The sequence below is a fragment of the Somniosus microcephalus genome, chromosome 13 (assembly GCF_052327205.1).
Source record: "Somniosus microcephalus isolate GS21.2 chromosome 13, FLI_Smic_1.0, whole genome shotgun sequence".
Classification (NCBI taxonomy): Eukaryota; Metazoa; Chordata; class Chondrichthyes; order Squaliformes; family Somniosidae; genus Somniosus; species Somniosus microcephalus.
The window spans coordinates 35,737,378-35,755,284 of NC_140999.1; the positions used below are offsets into that span (position 1 = coordinate 35,737,378).

The 17,907-nt window shown below is 43.9% G+C and overlaps 1 protein-coding gene across 1 annotated transcript in view; it reads right to left on the reverse strand.

The window, feature by feature from the left end:
• LOC147108215 (protein ENL-like) overlaps window positions 1-17,907 on the reverse strand; it is an 82,332-nt gene that overhangs the window by 26,093 nt on the left and 38,332 nt on the right. Inside the window, exons 3-5 of the mRNA XM_086005996.1 lie at window positions 13,567-13,649; window positions 8,723-8,866; window positions 7,402-7,576 (exon numbers count right to left, since the gene is read on the reverse strand). Of these exons, the coding sequence (XP_085862122.1) occupies window positions 7,402-7,576; window positions 8,723-8,866; window positions 13,567-13,649 (402 nt within the window). The remainder of the gene's footprint in view (window positions 1-7,401; window positions 7,577-8,722; window positions 8,867-13,566; window positions 13,650-17,907) is intronic.

Here is a 17,907-nt window from a genome sequence, read left to right on the forward strand (position 1 = left end):
TCTACAGCCTTTAGCCGCGCTGGATGGGGAGAGCCGACATCCTCCTTGTCAATTTCACATAATGGCTGATGGAACCTCTGATCCTACAGACATGTGAAATTTACAAATTTGAAAGGTTTGATGAGTCCTCACCATAAAGGCTCATCAAACTAAAGAGAATGTCAGTGTTTGACAGCTTCACAGAGCTGTGAAACACTGTCATTTCTTCTTTCAAGAAGTCTTGACAGATAGCACATCTGACGTTGACGTGATCTGTCAGTGACTTCCTCCCTAATTGGCCTGCTGAGCCCGCTCAATCAGGGGAAAATCCCTCTGATTGGTCAGGCGAGGATGGCGGCGGGACATTGACACGACAAGCAGCAGTCCCGCCTCCAACTCGCCTCCATTCACAAAATCCAGCCCATTGTATGTATCCTATGTCTCACCATAAGAAATGCAAAGGGAGATCCAATGCAATAAATATCTATAGTGTCAGCTTGGCTCAGTGGTAACACTGTCATCTCTGAGTCAAAAGGTGGTAGGCTTCAGTCCCACTCCAGGAGTTGGGCACTAATATAGGCTGACACTTCAGTGTAGTACTGAGGGGGTGCTGCATTATCGGTTGAGATGTTAAACCAAGGCCCTATCCACCAATTCAGATACATTTGAAAGGTCGCATGGTGCTATTCTGGTCAACACTTATCCCTCAACCAACACTGTCACAACAAATTAACTGGTCATTAGCTTCTTTGTTTCCCTACATTTCAAAAGTAATCCATTGGCTGTGATATGGGTGGAGCTATATAAATGCAGGTTCTTGCTTTTAAAAAAAAAGTTTTACACTTGAATGCATTTCCTGTGTTTATGGTAAAGTTACATCACACTATCTCCATGAGCCTGTGTGCCACTCCTGGGTGTTAGATTTAAGCTGATGAGGTTAACTTTCCCATTACACTCACCTTTCAGACCTCCCAGCTCCCAATGTGTATCTCCAAGATAGCGTCTTTAACCAAAACAATCACCATAAAGCATACAGCATGATCACAACAGCATCATCCCAGGTAGGATCACACTTCCTGACATCAGTTTTAAATTTTCCTTTTGTCATTTTGTACTTTGGTCCTTGTCCTAATGTCACAGTTTAACTTGAAGTAGGGTATTGAACTTTTTCTGCACCATTTACTATCTTACATACCACTTCTAGATAGATAACAGGAATGCAGTAGATGTAGTATATATAGATTTTCAGAAGATATTTGATAAGAGGTCACATAAGAGGCTTGTTGCAAAAATTCAGGCATATGGTATAAGATGAAATGTAGCAGTATGGATAGAAAGTTTCCTGACAAGACAAGAAACTAAGGATTAATGGCGATTGCTCAGAATGGACAAGAGCTATACGTGGTTACCCAAGAGATCACTGCAAACAGTAGGAGGTGGACAGTAAGAGGCTTCAGGAAAAGACAGACAGGTTAGCGGGATGGGCAGACAGGGGGCAGATGCAATTTAATGTGGAGAAGTGTGAGGTGGTGCAAATTTGGGAGGAAATATAAGGAATGGCAGTATACACTCAATTAAAAGATGCAGAAAGGTGTGGATGAACATAAAGTCCTAGAGCTTCACATATATAAATCCCTTCTTCATCATTGAAAACGTATAGGTCTAAATCTCTGACTTCTGGAATAAATCATCATTGTAATGTATATACCTTTAAGGGGGGAACTATCTTTTACAGCTCATGTATACTGCAGTACCGGCAGTGACCACACCTGTATACAGCACTGAGTAGTAATCTGTACAGATCAGTTCCAGTGTGAGCCACGTTGAGTAAACACCTGTTGTACCGTTCTCCTGCAGTCTGTGTCTTATTATACACAGACACAACATTGGCGACAAGGCAAGTTCGAACCTACCTGCAACTCTGCATCACCTCCCGAGGATTCGTTCCTGGAGATCAGTGGATTGGAGGTCAAGGCCAGAGACTCGGGCGTCGACCACGGGCAACCGCCCAGTCATCCAGCAGAGACTCGAGAATTGCGGGGGAGGCTGTCGAGACCCAGGCTTGGCTTTCCAGTCGAGGTGGTCCAGCGAAACGGGCTGGCAACAGGTAGTGCGCAGACCCTTCCCGGACAGCGGCGGGCTAGAGCCCGACCGAGCGGCACAGCAAAGGGCCGAGCAGCGTCGAAGAGAGGGAGAGAGAGACGCGCAGAAACCCGCGAGGCGCCGCCATTGCCACGAGGACCGTCGAGAGCGGCGTTGGCAGCAGCGCAGGAGAAGCGCACGAAACCTACAGGGCGCCGCCATTGCCGCGAGAACCGCCGGGAGCGGCGTTGGCAGCAGCGGGGGAGGAAGGAAAGCGCGGGAGACGCCATTTTAAGCCATTGGGAGACGCCATTTTAAACCACACCCAAAATGCCGAAGAGTGGCAGTATCACCGCATTTGACAATGAAGTCGAAGATTGGACTACATATGTCGAATGAATAGAGGTATACTGCAAGGCAAATGAGGTGTCAGATGACAAGAAAGCGTCGGTATTGTTAAATTTAATGGGTGCAAAGACGTATGGTTTATTACGAAATCTAGTAACCCCAACGAAGCCAATGGAAAAGAGTTTTGAAGACATAGTAACAATACTACAGGAACATTTAAACCCCACACCGCTGCTGATAGCAGAAAGATTCAAGTTTCACAAACGGAACCAGCATAAGGATGAAAGCAACGCTGATTATTTAACAGAACTGCGCAAATTATCGAAACACTGCCAGTTTGGAGCGGGACTGGCAGATACCTTAAGGGACAAGTTTGTGTGTGGGCTTCAAAGTGAAGGAGCCCAGAAACGGCTTTTATCTGAAAAGGACCTTACGCTAGAAAAGGCTTTCAGCATTGCGGTATCATATGAAGCAGCAGCACGGGGCGCTGCAGAGATACAACAGAGACCGCAAGAATATGGCACAAACGAAATGTCATATGGAACAGAGAAGTGCTATCGCTGCGGCAGAACAACACATGACCAGAATGATTGCTGGTTCAAAGACAAAGTGTGCAGACAGTGTGGAAAAGTAGGACACATAGCACGAGTCTGCAGGTCGGGAAAGAAAACCAGCAATAAGAAACCTACCAAAGTAAAGTACAAGAAGGTACATAAGATGACGGAGAATAGTTCAGACGAACAAAAGAGTGATAACGGCTCCGAAAGCAGGGAACTGAGTTGTCTGAAACTACATAATGTGATCACAACGGAGGATCACCGAACCATTTGGGTCACTCTCAAGATAGCAGGAGTCCAGGTAAAGATGGAATTGGACACAGGATCAGCCCTAACAGTCATAAACCGACGGGACTACGAGCGGCCATTCTCACACATACCCTTGAGAGACACAAAAATTATTTTGAAGACGTACACGGGGCAAAAAGTCTACCCCAAAGGAAAAATAAGGGTGACCGTTATATATACCGGTAAGGAAACACCAAAACTAGACCTGTATGTATTGCAAGATGGAGGACCACCATTACTGGGACGTGAATGGATCCGGAAAATACAACTGGATTGGCATTCCATACAGGCACTGACTGTGGCTGACAAAAGGGATGACGACGTCACACCTGGGCGACTGTCAAAGATCCTAACTGACGCGAAAGAAGTGTTCCAGCAAGGACTCGGAACACTAAAAGGCATGACAGCGACGATTAAAATTGAAGAAAATGCAAGCCCAAAATTTTTTAAGGCCAGACCGGTACCTTATGCGATCCGCCCAGCCATCGAAGCAGAGCTGGAGAGTCTGGAACGTTCAGGTGTACTGTCCAAGGTAGACTGGAGCGAGTGGGCTACACCCATCGTCCCTGTGATGAAAAAGTCGTTGAGCAGCACGCCTGGGGAACCAAGGAAGGTTCGCATCTGTGGGGGCTTTAAGGTAACAGTGAACCCGGTCCTTCACACCGTACAATATCCACTTCCGCGGATTGAAGATATTTTCGCCTCGCTATCTGGAGGGAAACGCTTCACTAAGATTGATCTGGCCCAGGCGTATCTGCAAATGGAGGTAGAAGAAGCATCAAAAAAATACCTCACAATCAACACCCATAAAGGTCTCTACCAATACAACCGGCTGGTATTCGGGGTAGCATCAGCTCCGGCTATTTGGCAGAGGGCAATGGAACAAGTCCTGCAAGGGATCCCAGGGACCCAGTGTTATTTGGACGACATCCTGGTCACGGGCGAAAATGACAGTGATCACCTTGCCAACCTGGAGCAGGTGCTCACTAGATTGCAGGAATATGGGCTCCGAGCTAACCGCCCCAAATGCGAGTTTTTTAGAAAACAGATCTCGTATTGTGGCCACGTTATCGATAAAGAGGGGTTACATAAGTCCCCAGAGAAGATTGAGGCAGTAGTCAAGGCTCCAGCACCGGAAAATGTGTCACAACTGAGGTCGTTCCTCGGGCTGGTAAACTACTACCATAAGTTCTTGCCAAATTTGTCTACAATACTACACCCACTGAACACCCTACTGCAAACTGGGGTGCCATGGAAGTGGAGTGACGAATGTAGACGAGCTTTCCAGAAGAGCAAAACACTAATCACATCGAAAGAGGTATTGGCCCATTACAACCCAGCATTACCAATTCGGTTGGCATGTGATGCGTCACCCTACGGCATTGGAGTGGTGCTGTCGCACAAATTCTCGGACGGCTCAGAGAGGCCAATAGCCTTTGCGTCACAATCACTAACCTCAGCCGAGCGTAACTACGCCCAGATTGACAGGGAGGCCCTCAGCCTAGTGTGGGGAGTGAAAAAGTTCAATCACTATCTGCACGGGCAGAAATTCACCTTGCTGACTGATCACCAGCCTCTTGTCTCCAATTGTAATCTGAAGAAGGGCGTTCCGGTGATGACTGCGCAACGACTACAAAGATGGTCACTTTTTCTAGGGGCGCACCACTATGAGATTGAATATAAGGGCACGAAACAGCATGGAAATGCTGATGGGCTATCACGCCTGCCACTGCCTACTGCAGAGGAAGCACCAGCAGTGGATCCTGTCGAAATATTCCATTCGACTATAGTTGAATACCTACCGGTAACTAACGCTTGTATCGAAAAGGAAACCTGAAATGACCCGACACTGTCTCGAGTATATGATTTGACGGTGAAGGGATGGCCAGCACATGGCGACTCACTGTTGCCAGCATTCTCGACAAGGAGAGAACAGCTGTCAGTGTGCCGGGGGACCTTGATGTGTGGATCCCGAGTGGTAATTCCACCCAAGTTAAGGGATAGAGTGCTCAATGAGCTTCATGAGGGTCATCTGGGAGGGGTAAAAATGAAAAGCCTAGCCAGGGCTTATGTGTGGTGGCCGGGAATCGATAAACAAATCGAGGACCTGACCAAGAGCTGCTCAGGATGCCAGAAAGTCCAAAATGCGCCACCACAGGCCCCTCTACACCCATGGGAGTGGCCCTCATCTCCATGGCAACGGGTGCATATTGATTTTGCTGGTCCATTCATGGACTCAATGTTTTTAATAGCCGTGGATGCGCACTCGAAATGGCCTGAGGTCATCAAAATGTCCTCCACCACCACGGAGAAAACTATTGCAGTCCTACGGACCATTTTTGCCAGGAATGGCTTGCCAGAACAGATTTGCTCCGACAACGGACCACAGTTTGTGTCCAAAGAGTTCCGGAGGTTCTTGAAAAAGAATGGGGTAAGGCATTACACATCCGCCCCGTATCATCCAGCCACAAATGGATTGGCTGAGAGGTTCGTACAAACCTTTAAGAAGGCAATAAAGGCTATGTACAATGACAACATTCCGCTGCAGCACAAGGTGGACAATTTCCTGTTCGCCTACCGGAATGCGACACATGCAGTCACCAACCAGGCCCCAGCCATGATGTTCTTTAACCGAAGGTTAAGATCTCGCCTGGATTTGCTCAGACCAAACGTACGAAGAGATGTTGAGAGTAAGCAATTCCAGCACATCCATGAGAAGCCAACAAGGAGCTTCAATGTAGGGCAACCAGTCTTGGCCCGCGACTACCGAACAGAAAAATGGCAGCCAGGAACGATATGCACACGGCAGGGCCCCCTAATGTACACAGTGGACGTTGGGGAGAGCATCGTGAGACGCCATGCTGACCAGATCCTAGAGTCACAGGAACAAGTCAACCCCATGCCTCGCCCATACGTACCTGGTGATGAACCCGACGTACAGGTCGCATCTACCCCAGAAACAGTAGCATCGGAAGCTGATGAACCAACCGACGACAGGGGGCCAGAATCGCCTCCGCACCAAGAGCAAGACACTCGGGAAAGGCGCTATCCAGAAAGGATCAGGAAGCCTCCCCAAAGACTGAATATATAAATAGACTATTTTCAGCTAATGTTGCATGTTAAAAGTGTTAATTGTAATTAGTTTGATATTTAATTGTTAAATGAGTGTTATGGTACTGTTAATCTAAAAGGGGAGGAATTGTAATGTATATACCTTTAAGGGGGGCTTTTACAGCTCATGTATACTGCAGTACCGGCAGTGACCACACCTGTATATAGCACTGAGTAGTAATCTGTTCCAGTGTGAGCCACGTTGAGTAAACACCTGTTGTACCGTTCTCCTGCAGTCTGTGTCTTATTATACACAGACACAACAATAATCACTACAACAATAGCACATTATGACATTAGTTCACCTATATTCTAGCTGCAACAGTCACCCGCCCCCCTCCCATTCTCACCAGATAAATGGAGCCAGGTGTTTGCTAAAAGTTAGCTAAACAACCTTGTCTTGACCATAACAAAGTTTCTGCCGAAAACTATTAGTTAATAGGAAGGCTGTGCACAAGCTAGTCAGAATTTCACAGGGCTTTAGCAGTGCAGGATAGAACACAAAAAATCTCACTTATCCTTTGACTGCACACGGGGATGGGCTATAGTACCGACATCACCATGGCACACTACTTCCAATGCTCCTGGCACGCTATAGCTGAAGGATCAGAAATTTGGAATCTCCTTCTAGACTAAAAGTTACAATACAGCAGCATTTATAATGGAGCTCAGGTGAAATTGGCCTTACCATGTTGTTAAGCCAACCACTTTTAACCAGTCCCTTAGGTGGTTGACATGGAGAGGTTCTACTAGAGTATTCATGTCTGTTGAGGCTGTGATTTGATCTCAAGTTCCCAGGTTCAGAGTCCTATGCTTTACAGCTAGACATACTGGGACAGACAAGATATAGTGGGGGTAATTTTCACCTTCACCGTTCGAGCGATAAACTGGCAGAGGGGATCTCCCACCCAGTGCAGAAACCACATGATTTTCACTTCCACTCCGCCAGTTTATCGCCCAAGCAGTGAAGGCGAAAATTACCCCCAATATTTCTCCTTAAAGAAATTTTAAATTAAAAAATACTTTCACTTTTAGCAAATATTCTGAATGTCGACAATATGAACATTATGAATCGTATAACCGACCTTTGACCCATGAGATGGTTTACTTTTCTTTGGATCAGAGAATGCAGACAGAGGAATTGTGGGTAGCATGGGATAGTCCGGGCTTGGTCTAGAGGTTGTGTCAGTTCCTTCAGGCATTACCATAACCTAAAAAAAAAGAAAGGAATGTCTGATAATTTGTTATTTAGAATGAGTTTATTAGGCAGAGATAGTGAGGAACCTGTAAATCATACACAAATTGAAAGGCAAGACCATTATTATGCACTGAGCCAGCACAGTTTTAAACATTAATATTTTGCCTCACATGGTTAAACGTATAGAATACAACAGCCCCGATTTTAACTCTGGGTCAGTTTTGAGCAGCAATCTATAGATATTTGTGGGCCTGCCGCAGCTGTGTGTATCGGCCATTTCAAGGTGGCTTCACTGAACAGGGTCTCCGACAATTAATTGTACCCCTTCATTGAGCACTGGAAAAACACACAGCCAGCTTGACTACACCAAATTTCATTGTGATGCATGTCTTCTGCAAATGTGAAACTTCCCAATGCCATCCTAAATCTTGCCCGTTTTCTCATTCCTCTAGGTCCTTCTCAACAGCCAGAGCGCCCTGAAGAAGACACCTCAGGGGAGGAGAGTCCTTCTGAGGAGGTGCTGTCACACGCTCCTTCACTCCCCACGTCACCTATGTTATTCCTAACACTCAGCATTCATATATAGAATTTTAACGCATCCATTTCCCCATGCCTTAGGTTCATGGATTTATTTACTTTGTCATTATTTCCTCATCTGGTCATGTCTTTAAACTGTGCATACTTACTTGCGGCATTACCGTCTGAATGGTTATCTACCAATTACTGTTCTGTATCATAATATCGTGCTTCTGTATCTTTCGACCTTAATTACTCCAAGGTAGGGGAGGCCCTGACTTGAGGGGCCTGGAGAACTCTTGCTCCTCCTGGCTGTAAGTTTTACACATACCTGAAGGGCCTCTTCTGCCTGCAAACCTAGACCTGTTTCTGCCTATCGGGAAAGCCGCCATACAAAAGGCAAACAGAAGGTTTTGTACCTAGAGCTGCAGAGTACAAAAGCAAGGATGTAATGCTGCAATTGTACAAGAGCTTTTAGGCCACAGATGGAACATTATGTACGGAACTGGGTACCTCATATAAATATAAAAAGCAATGGAAGGGATTCGGCATAGATTCAGCAGGACATTACCAGGAATGCGAAGGCAGGGTCAGACAAAAGATGAGGAACATTAGTCTGCATTGCAGGGTAACTGGAACTTACCCCTCCTGCCTTCAAAAGCTTGCGTCGAAATTCCTTGGTTGGGTTGTTAAAGGTGAGTTTCTCGCAGCGTAGATGGTTCACAGGTGGGTTCCCCTCCAGGTTTAGGAACAAATCATACGTGAAGCAGACTTTCTTCGGTTCTTCCTGACAGGAGAAAACAAACCTATTTAGAATCTCTCCATTCCATTACAAACTCACTTTAAACTGCCATTTCACAAAATGTGGTTTCATTGAGTGCATGCAAAATTAAAAGTTCAGATATAGCAGGTTGAATACCACCTGCTCGAACTAGTGGTCATGTCATACTTACTTTTGCCAGAAGGTAAATTTAGAAAGTTCATAGTGTTCCATAGAATCATAGAAAGTTACAGCATGAAAGGAGGCCATTTCGGCCCATCGTGTCCGCGCCGGCCAACAAAGAGCTATCCAGCCTAATCCCAGTTCCCAGCTCTTAGTCCGTAGCCCTGCAGGTTAGAGCATCCCAAGTGCACATCCAAGTGCTTTTTAAATGTGGTTAGGGTTCCTGCCTCTACCACCCTTTCAGGCAGTGAGTTCCAGACCTCCACAACCTTCTGGGTGAAGAAATTTCCCCTCAAATCCCCTCTAAACCTTCCCCCAATTACTTTAAATCTGTGTCCCCTGGTTTTTGACCACTCTGTTAAGGGAAATAGGTCCTTTCTATCCACTTTATCTATGCCCCTCATAATTTTATACACCTCAATAAGTTCTCCCCTCAGCCTCCTCTGTTCCAAGGAAAACAGACAGGAGTTTAAATTATTCCATTCTGAAATCAGACTTTTCTACTTTCCCAATTATAAACAGCTTTGGTTCCCTCCCTTTTAATAAATTGCACATGTAATTAAATCTAAACAAAATTGAATATATTTGACTTGGAACAGATCATGCACACTAAACTCCCCGTCACATTTGTACTGGCATTAGAGAAAGCAGCCAATATCTGTCTACAATGTATAATGATTACAATATAATGATACATCTTGTGTGCATTTTCTATCCATCACACATCTTTCCAGTCTGCCACACTTCAAGTGTAACACTCAAACATCTATTGTCACACTAAGAAATAAGGTAACCGTTTGCAATGTACAGAGAAACTCCCCAGCAACAGGAACCACCAGTCAAAATGTCTGCATCCTCTTAATTCACCTCATTAATCACACAAAAACAGGACTGTGTGCCCTGCAGCCTGAACCCTGAAAGACCTCACTTAGTGTTTTCGTAACAGAAATTAGATTTTTGTGTTTATAACCAGACACAGCTTCTCTTCAGCAACAAAATATACTCTCTCTGCATTACACAGTATAACAAGGTGCTCACAAAATAGCGTATCATCACTTATCATGGACAATGCCACAGAAGGTCCACAAGTAATCTATACATCTAGATCTCATTAAAAGGCTTACATCTATGCATGCTCCCTGTCTAAAAAGCCTCACTGTTTCTGCCATTTTTGTGTCAACTTTGCCATTATAAATTCCTATGTCCACTTATAATCGGAAAGCCACCCCCAAGTAAACTGGCTCTGGCCACTAAGTGGTGCTGTGTTGTTTTTTCCCCCTATATGTTGCTCAAAAAATGCTATCCGAAAAATTTTCAACCACCATTTTTTCAGTAACTGAAGTTCCTAATGTTAGAAATAAGTGTTTAAATAAATTTCTAAAATTCAAAAATTACATTTATCACAATAACATGATTAAAATTGTCAACTGAAATGTCTTCCGTATCTCTTAATGACTTCATTAAACTATTCACTTTAAGGCCTCAGCCTCTCCCAAAAGCCTTGCACTTGATATTTTTGCTCAGAGTTGTAATGCTGTTAGTTCAGATTGTGCAGTCTGAGCGTGTGCTGCGTACCCAGTTTCCCAAGCTACATCAATACAAGAGTACAGCTGAACTGTTGCCTATAGTTTCCTTTATCTTCTAGCAATTTCTGCGCAGTTGTTGTTCAAAATTACCTTAAGAAAAGCTAAGGGGCAAATTTCAAAAAATGCATGCAGGGAAAGGTGTGTGTACACGTGCACGGACGGCAGGCTTTTGTTTTGTATTCTATAAGCTTCAAAAAGCACACAAGGCTGAGAGACAGAATTGTAGACCTTCAATTCGCCGCCTGGGTGTAGAACTGGCATTGCAGGTCGGAAATCAAAGGAAATGAAAATCAGTTGGTTTCTATAACTAAATAAAAACCAAAAATGCTGGAAGCACTAAGCAGATCAGGCAGCCTCTGTGGAGAGAGGAAGGTAAGGCTAACGTTTCAGGTCGATGATCCTTCGTCTGAACCAGCTCCGGCGAACGATCATGGAGCTGAAGTGTTCACCCGCGCAATTTGCGCTCCGCAGATGTTGCCTGACCTACTGAGTGTAAATATTAAAACGGGGTCTCAGGGTCTACTAGTACTTTGATGGGGGGAGGCTTGGACTGTGAAAGCACTGAGAAGAGCACTGCACATAGAATTCCGGTAGGTATTGCAGCAAGTGTGGGGATCTGGGATCACTGGGAGAGGGTTTTGATCTGGCATCATTGAGGAGCAGCATCCCCGAGTCTGGGAGCATCGCAAAAGAAAGACTTGCATTTATATAGCGCCTTTCATGACTTCAGGACATCCCAAAGCGCTTTACATAGAAACATAGAAGATAGGAGCAGGAGTAGGCCATTCGGCCCCTCAAGTCTGCTCCGCCATTCAATACGATCATGGCTGATCATCCAAATTCAGTACCCGGTCCCTGCTTTCTCCCCATATCCCTTGATCCCTTTAGCCTTAAGAAATATATCCAACTCCTTCTTGAATATATTTAATGTATTGGCCTCTACTGCCTTCTGTGGTAGAGAATTCCACAGGTTCACCACTCTCTGAGTGAAGAAGTTCCTCCTCATTTCTGTCCTAAATTTCTTATCCTTAGACTGTGACCCCTGGTTCTGGACTCCCTGACCATTGGGAACATCCTTCCTGCATCTAGTCTGTCCAGTCCTGTCAGAATTTATAAGTTTCAATGAGATCCCCTCTCATTCTTCTAAATTCCAGCGAGTACATGCCCAATCGACCCAATCTCTCCTCATACGTCATTGCAGCCATCCCAGGTATCAGCCTGGTGAATCTTCGCTGAACTCCTTCCATGGCAAGAACATCCTTCCTCAGATAAGGCAACCAAAACTGCACACAATACTCAAGATGTGGTCTCACCAAGGCCCTGTACAACTGCAGCAAGACATCCTTGTTCCTGTACTCAAACCCTCTCGCTACGAAGGCCAACATGCCATTTGCCTTCTTAACCGCCTGCTGCACCTGCATGCTTACCTTCAGCGACTGGTGCACAAGGACACCCAGGTCTCGTTGCACTTCCCCTTCTCCCAATCTAAATCTATTGCCATTCAGATAATAATCTGCCTTCCTGTTTTTGCCACCAAAGTGGATAACCTCACATTTATCCACGTTATATTGCCTCTGCCATGCTTTTGCCCAATCACCCAACCTGTCCAAATCATCCTGGAGTTTCTCGGCATCCTCCTCACAGCACACACGCCCACCCAGCTTTGTGTCGTCTGCAAATTTGGAGATATTGCATCTAGTTCCCTTGTCTAGATCATTAATATATATTGTGAATAGCTGGGGTCCAAGGACCGATCCCTGCGGTACCCCACTAGTCACTGCTTGCCACTCAGAAAAAGACCCGTTTATTCCAACTCTTTGCTTTCTGTCTGCCAACTAGTTCTCTATCCAAGTCAATACCTTGCCCCCAATCCCATGTGCCTTAACTTTACATGCTAATCTCTTATGCGGGACCTTATCAAAAGCCTTCTGAAAGTCCAAATACACCACATCCACTGGTTCTCCCTTATCTATTTTACCAGTTACATCCTCAAAAAATTCCAGTAGATTAGTCAAGCACGATTTACCTTTTGTAAATCCATGTTGACTTTGTCCGATCCTGTCACTGTTTTCCAAGTGCTCTGCTATTACATCTTTTATAATGGACTCTAGCATTTTCCCCACTACCCATTACAGTCAATTAAATACTTTTGAAGTGTAGTCACTGTTGCAATGTAGGGAACGCGGCAGCCAATTTGCGCACAGCAAGCTCCCACAAACAACAATAATGATCAGATAATCTGTTTTAGTGAGGTTGGTTGAGGGTTAAATATTGTCCAGAACACCGGGGATAACTCCTTGCTCTTCTTCCAAATAGTGCCATTGGATTTTTTACGTCCACCTGAGAGGGATGACGGGGCCTCGGTTTAACTTCTCATCTGAAAGACGGCACCTCCGACAGTGCAGCACTCCCTCAGCACTGCACTGGGATGTCAGCCTGGAGCTTATGCTCAAGTCTCTGGAGTGGAGGCAATCCTGGGAACAGGAACTAATGATAGAGGGGTCCTAGGGTCTTTGTAGGGTGGTCTAGAGCTTTCTCTGCATCGTGAGGGGAGTTTCCGGAGGTCAAGCAGCATGGGGGTGAGTCTGGCAGCACTAGGGCGTTATCAGGGTCTAGTACCATTGAGGGCAGAGTCTAGCAGCCTTGAGCAGAAGGGTCACAGGAAAATGGGACCTTCCCCCCACCCCACCACTGTATCCCCACCTGTAGGTCTGGGGAAATTGGAAATAAAAACAAAAAATGCTGGAAATACACAGCATCTGAAAGAGAAACACATGCAAATATTCTGGATGTGACCCTTCATCAGAACAAGCACAGTCAGGCTCAAGATGTTGGGCTGAAGGAAACAGAGAGCACTGGGGACAACAACGGATAGAGGTCAAGGGTGACCCTGCTGTTTTCTCTTCCCTTTTAGTTTCTCCTATTAAAAGTAAAGTTTAATATAAGCAGCAGCGGTACCTTGTTCTTGAAGTAGACATCAATTGGCATAATAAATCCAGCGTACCCAGACTCCTCTACTTTATAAGGTGGTTCCTTGCAAACTACATTAGAAAAAACAAAAAAGTTAAAACAGGATGCTTTTCTGTTTTAGTTATTTAACTAGTAGTGCAGAAAGGCCTATCAGCCCCACAGCAATACTGAAGGACTCATTAAAAATGACAAAGAAAACTGCCTTGCTTTCAATTCAGCTGGTGAAACAAGTATCAATGGTAATATTCATGTTGACAACATCCTCTCTACAATATTATACATATCATTGTGTTACCTGCATCAGGCTACCGCCAACAATCCAGACTTTTGGGCCTAGAAATTCGTCCCGGGCGGTGGTGCAAAACGGACGGTATCGGATCAGCCACCCGTTCTACGCAGCGCCTGATATTCACTTCTACTGCAGTTAACGGAGCTGAATATCAGGCGTTGCGTATAACGGGCGGCCGATCCAATACCGCCCATTTTGTGCCACCGCCCGGGACGAATTTCTAGGCCTTGAGCTTTGAAAAGAACTTTAGAAACCATTTATTCATCTTGTTCCTTCCCCCTTGAAGGAAATTATCTCCCAGCCTTCTTTTTACTTTCCTCACTTATCTACAATCACACCTACTCATATAAAACAAAGGTGAGAGAGAAAAAAAACATCCATGATCAGCCTAATGCACCACCCTCACCAAATGCAATAACGGCAACTTCCGGGGCAGGCAAAGAAAAAAGTAATCTACTTCAGTACAGACTCTGGAAAATTCTTCCCCGACTCCCCAAACCAATCAAGTAAGCTCCAGGAGACCATGGTTAATCATCTTAAATTGGTTCTTCTCCCTATACCACTTACACCTCTCCTTTTAGGTTATCTCATTTTGTGCACTGTTCTTTGTCCAATGAGCCTCTTAAACCAGCCACCTCTATGTGCACTTTGAGGTCCAATGTGAATGACAGGCTTATTTTTCTCCCTTCTTGAGAAATGCCAAATCTGTACTTGGGATTTGCCCCCAGCATCCCAGCCAAGACGAGAATTCACTTTGTGGGAAATCCCAAACATAAATCCATGGAATAGTGTGAAATACCAACTCAATGCACCATTCTTATGCCTTGGCCATAATTTTTAAAAAAAACTAAATCCATCAGTAAATGCTGCTACCCTCGTCACTGTCCTGCAGGCTATGCCAAGCGGGATGGGGAAGAACCAGCATCCAAGGCACTGAAAATAAAATGTTATCCCATGAAGTAAAACTTCAGCATTTTTGAAGAGACCTATGCTTTGTGTGACACGGGCCTTACAATGGCAGTGCAGCTAACGATTTAATTTTCTCTATGTACTGTTTTCAGCATACTCGTTTATGCTTCCATTCTTGACTTTTCTATTTTACACAGTCCCAAACATTTTAATCAATGTGCTAAAAATACCAGAGACTAAATTAAACCCTTTGTACTTATCCAGGTATGATGTTACTTCCTTAATTATAAAAGATCTTTAAAATGTATTCAAGTGACAGAGCCGTTGAGACAGGCATCTAGCTATACAACTGACATGGAGAGATAATAATCAGTGTCATTTCAACACAACACTGATGTGGTAATATTACACCTGCAGCTCTGTTTTTGCTTATGGAACCCCTGAATACTTTGCCCATGTTATACAACTTTATCTACAGCAGGAAGGGTGGGGTGGGGTGGTAGGAGAGAGGAAGAAAGGGAAAAAAGGCAGACATGAGTCCAAATTGAACTGCAATATAGTTTTCAGTCAGAAACAAATCGCTGGAGATATAAATGTTGCACTTTCAACTTACATTATCGATTAGGAAACAACATTAAATTAAAGTCAAATTGCAGATAGTACTAAGAAAGTTCCAAAGAAATTCTCAGCTATGTGTAAAGTAGAAGGAATGGCCTTCTTTTGTGCTGTAAAATTCTATGATTCTAATGAGGACCAAAGATTAAGGGACAGATTTGGTCGAAGTATCATAGATGTTAGGGCAGATATTTTAAATGGACTCTTCAAGTATTCACAAGAGGACTGTAGACAAATTCTAGACACAATAAATATGGCAAAAAAAATCCGTAATACATGCAGAGGTTAGTAAAGAATCTGAGCTGGGTCGCTTTTATGCAAAAGTTAGGAGAACTAAATGTCTACCAAGCCTCTAGGCCAGATGGATTATATTCTAGAACTCTCAAGAAAGTGAGAGAGAATTGGAGATGCACTAATGTTTTCAGGAGTTCATAGACACTGGTATAGTAACCAAAACTGGATAAACGTGATTTCAATTTTCAAAACAGCATTACTGCGCAAAACAGGTAATTAATGTCTGGTGAGCCTAACGCCTATACAGGTAAAAATGCATGAAGCCATTATAAGCCATCAGTGATCAACGAACGAGCACTGATATCATAAGGAACACTCAATATGCTTTTAGAACTAATAGGTTCTTTGAGGAGGTAATTAGGCTAGTGGATGAGGGCAGTCTAGTATATGTAGTTTACTTGGAATTTTGGAAAGCATTTGACAAATTTCCTCATAAGAGGCTGTTAAAAAGGTTAAGATTTGTGGAATAGAAGACAAACTATCTAGATGGATGTGAGTGGAGGAGGTCTTTTATCTGGAGATGGAACAGGGTGATAGAGAGGCCTGAGTGAGGACCTCAAGTTTACTGGGAAAAAGTGAGCCATGAACTGCAGATAGAGATTTGAAAGGAAATTAAATAACCACAAAGATTGCTTCAGTGGCAGACCATGTGATGGGTAACATATTTTGAACTACATGTTACTAGACACTACAGAAGGCTTTGGAGATGCCCCAGATAACAAATGAATGTTCAAGGGCAGTTTCAGAAGCATGTTACAGAATGGTCAAGGTGAGGGTTAGTTCAAAGTTAATGGGACCGTCCATAGCTTTAGTAAATACAGATGTAATGGCAGTAAGATTGCAGTTACAAAATATTACCTACCTTGTAAAGTCTTCTCAATTGTTCAAATGATCTACATCCTCCAAACACCATAGGAGTAAAGATTAGGTTGACTGGATCTTGGGAAATAACGCACATAAATCTGCCTAGCGTACATATTAAAATGTTTCCATGGTGATGCAGATAGGTGGTGCTGCATGTGGTCTCCTAATCCCACTTTAGATGAAGGTTCAGGACCTGCGACAAGGCGGTAGTTTCTTTTAACTTCTGAAGCCAACTACAAATCCCTAATCCCGAAACCTATACCCCTGAAGTGGCTGAAGGGGACTGATCCATGGGATCATGATGTGTGGAGGTTGCAGATCATTCAATAGTGAAGACAATCCTACAAGATAGATAAATCCTCTTCTTCACTGGGCATCCTCCATATCCCACAGGAATGTACCAAGTTTGTACAATTTGGGAGGGAGGAATCATTAACATAAGCAATGACATTGTATGCAGCAGTCAAGGCTAAATGGTAATGATTAGTACGTGTGTGAGGAATACTCCATTTGGCTGCTTTACAGAACCTATCAAGACATGCCCAGAACATAGCCATGGAATGGCTTGAATAACCTTTCATCTGCCCTTAGGGCTTCCTCCCTGCAAGATGGTATGCACTCAACCATACACTTAAGTATCTGTTGCTTGGTAACAGAATTGCCTAGTATCTTTGCATCACAAGAAACATAACCAAGGGTTTTGAAATTGCTTTGCACAAAAAAATAGTTACTTAGGGTCTATGAGCAACTATACAGTAGAAATGACAATCCATTTTCAACTGATGTGGTGGCAGATAAAAAAGGACATCAATCTCTTGGCCCAAATGATTATGGGGCGCATCTCTGAATGAGCTGAATCACCTTAATCAGAATGCCAAATGAAATACAGATGATCTGCAATAAGGGCTTCAGTTCACTAATTCTGAAAGCCAAAATAAACTTTTCCTCACAAAAACCTTGAGCACAGGATGCAAGAGATTCAAATGGTGGAAACTCTAACTTTTGAAAAAGTAAATTCAAGTTCCAAATGAGAACTTGTGATAGTCTGAGTGCAATTTAAAAAAAACACTATAGAATAGCACACCAAGAAACACTACCCTAATGAACCAAACATAAATAGAGACTGAAATAGTCTCAATACGAACTCAATTTGAAGTGACTTTGAACAAATGATAGTTATTCCAGAATGTGACGAACATCACGAGATAGATAGCAAAATACTGCAGATGCTGGAAATCCGAAATAACAACAGAAAATGCTGGAAAAACTCAGCAGGCCAGGCAACATCCATGGAGAGAAAATAGAGTCAACGTTTCGGGTGAACCCTTTTTCAAAACTGGAAAGGAAATGAAATAGGT